At 41.5% G+C, this 6290-nt stretch overlaps 1 protein-coding gene across 8 annotated transcripts in view; it reads left to right on the top strand.

The window, feature by feature from the left end:
• The window catches only part of ralgapa2 (Ral GTPase activating protein catalytic subunit alpha 2), a 122197-nt gene extending 117335 nt beyond the window's left edge, over positions 1-4862 (top strand). For 6 of the 8 annotated variants that reach the window (XM_054796881.1, XM_054796883.1, XM_054796882.1 and 3 more), the window contains one exon: positions 2743-4862. In XM_054796881.1, coding sequence (XP_054652856.1) covers positions 2743-2918 — 176 coding nt within the window. In that variant the 3' untranslated portion in view covers positions 2919-4862. The remainder of the gene's footprint in view (positions 1-2742) is intronic. The other 2 variants (XM_054796889.1, XM_054796887.1) reach the window with 2 other exon arrangements.
• The last annotated feature ends 1428 nt before the right edge of the window (positions 4863-6290 follow it).

The raw sequence follows: 6290 nt of genomic DNA on the forward strand, positions 1-6290 counted from the left end.
TCCCTTTTACGCGCTCCTCCCCTTTTGGTCGTTTACAATGCACACATCCAGGGTTTCATCCAAAGCCCGGCCCCTGGATGCTACCGGTGTCCACTGTGCTGCTGAGTGTCTGTTACTCCAGCCATCTGCCGTTCCTTTTTAACCGCTGCAACTCGAGATGCCTCGCGAAAAATGGCAGCAAATAAAAGGATAGGGAAAGAAAATAGGCAACCAGATGCTATCCCGACAAAGCCGAGAAGTTGTTTAAACTGACATCATGGGGCAGAGGCAGACAGGGGGCCGCAGGCCGACTAAGGAAGTCACGGCAGCGCTCACAACATTTGATTGTCCTCGCCCACATTTCATGCCCACCTCCCTGCCTATTCCATAATTGTAAATGTGCAGCCTTTTTGGGAACAGTATTTGACAAAAGAAGAGCTCCCAAGGTTCACAACAAGAGCTTAATATATCATTTTATTTCCATTCCAAGCATTACAATCTTTTTTTCTTTTATCTGTTGCAACAAAGGTTTATTCCCTTTTTTGTCACTTAATCATCTTGGAAAACTAGAGAGCCAGTTTCTTCTTTAACAAGCTTTGCCTTTCCTCAGCATGTGAAAACAGCATGACATTTTAAAAATGTTTTACAGTGGAACCTCTAAAGTCCAACGTCCCCTGAGGTGGTACAAAAAAGAATCTTACCAAATTTCAGAAAAAAATCACTAAGCATCCAAAGTACGCAACTCTCTCCAAATTACATTTTATGAATTAAAAAATATATCAGAACACCACCACCAGCTAGCTTTTACCAACTGTGGTTTAAAAGAACAAGTTAAAGTGCATAAAAATTCATCATGTTTGTTCAAAAATAACTTGTCGGTCACTCACGGCTGTCTGGTATTATATGATGCCACGTCCCATTGCTCAAGCATATGGGGGGCAAACAAGCGAGACGTCAAGTGAAATCAGAGAGAAGGTCCCGCATGCATGCATTCAAATAGGGATTTTGGAAAACGTTATTATGGACTACCTAAGATAGTCCATCATGAACCAAAAAAATGCAGCAAAAGGATGCTGCTGAACCTGTCGTTCTCGTCAAGGGGAGCCAGAGCATGAACACACTAAAGTTTGCAGTAAACAAACAACCAGCTAAATTTATACTAAAACCAAAGTTCAAATATTCTTGGAGCTCAAAAATGGTTGTGAAAATGGGAAACGCAAAAAGAATTGCCTCACAACAAAAAACCCGGTTTACATGACGGCAAAAAAAGCTTGTCAGCAACAAAGCAACTGAAGACTACAAAATGTAAACTTATGGAAAACATTGCTGGACAACAGGGAAGCAACTGAAACATCAAACTAAACATTGAGCAAAATATTAACTTCACACCAAGACAGAAACTGCAGACGTCGAATTATAGATGACAGCAACATATTTGAGAAGAAGAATGCGTAAAAACTTGTAAGCGAATTGCTTGAGAACACAGAAACCAACTCCGGCAAACAAATATTGCACTCATGCATCAAATACAGTACTTACCCATGCACAAATACGTCCAACATTGTCTTTCATGGCCTTAAAAAAACATCTAAAGAAATGATGTGCCTCTATAGTAGTGGTGTAGTTCTTCAATTTCTTTACGAGTGTAATGTAGAAAGAAGAGGGGCCGAACGTATGATTTTTTTTATTTGGCCGTGCGATTTTTGCCGTTTCCCAAATTGCTGCTTTTTTTGTTGTTTGTGGAGAAACGTAGTTGTGGTGACCATGAAGGCGTAAGATCTTGACACGCATGGAGGACGTACAAAATTTTTGTGGGGTGCACGTGTGGCGCAGGGCACACATAGGAGTCTGCAAGTGCGACGTCCGAGAAAATTGACATTTTACCCAAACCTGACACCAGCAAAACATACGAAAGACACACGTTGGCCATACGGACGATGCACAAGGACGTACAAAGTATGTGAGTTTGTCCTGCAACCTGAAAAATGGATAGGCGCCCGTAGAGTTTGTTTGACATGACAAAGAACCTCTGCAGCCAGTCTACAGCTCAAAAATCAGCACGTCACACATGCACCCTCAGTGCGTTTTTTGCGTTTTTTTCCCCACATAGACCGACCATAGGCACCCGTACGACCTGTACGACCAGACCCGTACAACCTAGCCTTAAGAGCTCAGTTCAGTGAGCATCAAAGGGTGAATCCTCTGCACGTTTTGTCTTTTTTTTTTTTGCTTTCTTGACACTTATTCTAAAAGGACCAGTCTCAAGAATAAAAGAGGATGAAGAATATCAAGCAAAAGATACATGAAATGAGTGTTTTATTGTTTTCACTGTTTCCATTGGTTCATTCATTCATGTTTACACTTGTATAACAGTTAAGAATGCCAAATTTTGCTTAAATCATTGTCTACACAGTTAATAAAAGATTTAGGATGACAACAGTTTAATCCAGTCAGATTATTTGCATTTGCATTATTGGAACATCGAAACAATCTGGAGGTTAATCAGTGTCCTGGAAGAGACTGTGTTTGGCCTCAGAGGTTCCACTATATTTGCTTCATCCTAATGACAGGAAACAAAGGTTTTAGTAGTGAACGGTGGCTCAAGTAGGACATCTTGGTTTGAGGGAGCAGCTGCATGCAGGAAAAAGTCCTCAGAGATCAGTTGACCAATCATGCCTGGCGCCATGTTTGACACTGCTCTTTTTTTTCAATCAACAACTTGCTTTTAATCGTCTCTCTACTTTACGAACATGTCACCTGCAGGTTCCCTCTCTAGCAGCACAAACACTGAAGTCTCCGCCTCCTCCTCTTCCACCACCGCTGCAGCATCGACAGACCCTGTTGACCAGGTTTCTCCCACCATGCCCCGTGCCGCAAAGAACCGAGTTTCTGGAAAGCTCCGCCGATCAGCGAGCGCGATAAGCAAATCGTCCAACTGATTTCAAATACAGCAATGTAATTCTTGAAGAGCCACGACTGCAAGAACGTCGCAGCTTGTTTTTGTTGTGTTTTTTTAATCTCATGTCATCCATAACTGGAGGGCAATGCAATGTTTAATTTAAGTGGTAATCAGTCAGTTTGTTGGGACATTTCCTCTTCAAGATGAACATGAGCCATGTGTTCAGCCACTTTGACTGTGGTGTCTTTAAGAAATGTGAGAAGTGTCATTTTTTTTACTTGTCTCCTCTAATGCGTTTGAGGAAGAATGCTTTCTTGGAAATGGGAGCCTGCTTTTCCTTTCACTCCTTTATTGCAACTCTTAATGTAACACAGCACTGATGCCATAGATCAGGCAGCTTGACTTACATTTATTCTGCCTTTCCCCTTCCCCACTTTTATTTTTGCATTGGTGTTGAAGGTGCCACATGAGCAAAGTGGGCCCCTCAGCACCATCTGCCAACAAGTAGAGTGGACAATCACTGACATCTTTCTAACTTGAGCGGAACTGAACGTTGTCGCGATGCTTTTTTTTTTTTTAATCACTAATTTTCCTTTTGTAAACAGATTCAAATAGATTGTGTCGTGATTTGATTTATGCAACTCTGCTGGAATGAGAAAAGACTGCGTTTGTAATTGCATTGTGATGTTGTTAACATAGGCTTGTGTCCGGTAATTGAATAAGTCCCTCCTGTCTCTTTCCTCCTCGATTAGTTTCCCTGTCCTGACATCGACATTCCAACATTCCGCCCATTGATTTTTTTGTTTCTTTGAACATTTTCATTTTCCCTTTCATTAACTAGCATTGAATGTTGTATGCGTATCGCTTTAAAAGTTATGTTTCTTAGATGTAAATAGAGAGTCCTATTTGATTAATTATTTTTGCTGTTGTGTTGTCCAATATGTTCCTGTGTATTGTAAAACTACCGCAAGAGCCTCAGGTGAATCTTTACGCCATGCACTGATGATTCTTTGTGTGTGTGTGTGTGTGTGTGTGTGTTTGTGAGAGTGTGAGACATTTTCTCCCAGTGCCTGTGTAATGTCTGTCCGCCGTGTGACACAAAACATGGACACCCTTTTGTCATGAGTGTGTTTCCTTCCCATGTGACCCTCAACAAAAACAACAGCAGATGGATTTCCAATGGCGGCTTCTCTTAATTATAGGTGCTACGCCTCTCCCTCTTGTCTTTACCTGTGAATGGAATCAAGTGCGTCTCCTCCTCCTCCCCATAATCGTCTTTGCACCATGTCTCCACCAGGTTGAGTTTGGCTTGGCATGCCTGAGGTGAACACTCCCAGCCTTCCTAGCAACGGCCGGGCTGGCACTCTCACCTCTCCCAAGCTGCTCAGGTTGCCATGGCAGCCAGGTGTTTCCCCACATACATAGGTACCCTCTGAGGGCAACGTTATCCTCACCTGGTCACATTAATATGCCTTACTTTTCCACTCCTACTCCTCCATGCACGTCTCAGCTGTTATGTTTGCTCATGTGGGATACAAACACAAGGCTGGAGAGATGTTTGTGCTCGTTCTGTTTGGAAGAATGTATAAATCAATACAATGGATCTCGGTCACATTGAGGGTTTTTATTCCACTTGAAATAACTATCTAAAGATTGCAGTTTAGTGATGTCTGTGCACTAGTGATTGCAGGTGGACCAAGATTGAAACCATTGTCTTTTGTGATGAAAATGACTTCTTAGATTTCCCACCTTTTCCTCCTCTTGGTTCTCTTTTTAGCATTCCTTGTATATGGTGTCAAATTTGAACTTTAATATATATGAATGCCTGTAATATCTTTTTATATAAGAGCACACAGGGATTTAAAGAAAAAAAAGTTGAGGATTTCAGCATCTCGTCAACATATCAGATTGTTTTTAATGCCCTGCTATCTTTATTAGAAATGTGAACACTGGAACATTTCATTAAATGCAATTTGAAATTGTATGTCTTTATTTCTCTTCTTGGCAGAGTATATGATATGTGTAACCTCTGATTTGGTGTGTGTGTGTGTGTGTGTGTGCGCTGTAAGCTGTCACCATGAGCTTTCTGACCCGGACCAGGCCTTGCGAGTAGCAGCAGGGGTAACCTGACCCTCCTCCCATCTGTCTCCCCTGCTGCTCAGCCCCGTTTAGAGGAGGTCCTGCATAATGGAGCCTCACTGGGAGGTGCAGGTGCAGTGGCTGCAGCACCTTCGGGTGCACTGCCTCGCCTTTATCCACATAAGACGCCAGAAAAGCACTTGACCGTAATTTGAGCCCTAAAACTGAGTGTGAGAAAGCACCCTAATGTTACCTAATTTTCACTCCTTGATAGGAGGTTTAGGGCTCCGTGTCCTGGACCCTCTGAGTCTTTCTCCATCATTATATGCTTTCATATGTTCACTGGATGAGGTCTATTTTCGCACCATTTTCCCCTAGTTGATGCATTGGTGTTTATCCTAAAGAGTCATTTCAGATGGGACACAGGATCACCTCCAGGCAATGAACAGGTATTAATCACAACTAGGAGCAAATGTTATAATCCACAGTATCTCACTCTCAAGTGTTACTGTACTTACTTACAGGTCACTTGACCCCCCCCAAATTAGCTGTCAAAAAGTGAGCTGCATGGCGTTTCCAAAGCAGACAGATGTTTTACTGCACTAGAGGTGAGTTTGAATGCAACAACTCTTTGTCCGCCTGTCATGTCCTGTCCTGACATTGTATTAAGGAGGAAATTTATGATGGGCCACTACAGCTACAATTTACTGCCAGGAGTCCCAGTGAGGGAATCAGTGGGCCTCCATAATTTGTATGTCCCCTGCCAAAAGCAGCACTTCTGTGACATTACATTATTGTAGTATATTTTTAAGTCACTATGGAAACCAGTTGATTACGATTACACTTCCTGTTAAATGAATTAAGGTGCATCTCAATAAAGTCCAACATTGTGTACATTGCGTTGTACAGACTAAGAGACCAATTAAAGGCTCAGGAAGTTGGTACAGTTCATCGCTGATTAGAGTGTCAACCAGTAGTTTGCAGTAGTGTTTTTAATATTTTATGAGATAGTTGTTTTTTTTATTACCTGTAAGCTATAAACAATCATTATCATTAAATCCATTCTTGAAATACTTCTCTCTGTGTAGTGACTCTATGTAGAATATAAGGGTTTCGCTTACTGAATTAAATAAGTTATTTATTTATTTACTGAGATGCACTTGCAGTATTATTTTATGTGTATTACATCTCACCTGTTATAGAAACTTTCGTTATTTAGAGACAACCTAAATCTAATCCCATTCCTGATCTCGTTCGCAGAAGGTAGTGCATTGTTTTTATTATGTGTCACGAGAATGTGTTGAGTTGTTTGTGTCAATATTGCTTAAAACAC

This window comes from Dunckerocampus dactyliophorus, chromosome 13 (genome assembly GCF_027744805.1).
Source record: "Dunckerocampus dactyliophorus isolate RoL2022-P2 chromosome 13, RoL_Ddac_1.1, whole genome shotgun sequence".
NCBI lineage: Eukaryota > Metazoa > Chordata > Actinopteri > Syngnathiformes > Syngnathidae > Dunckerocampus > Dunckerocampus dactyliophorus.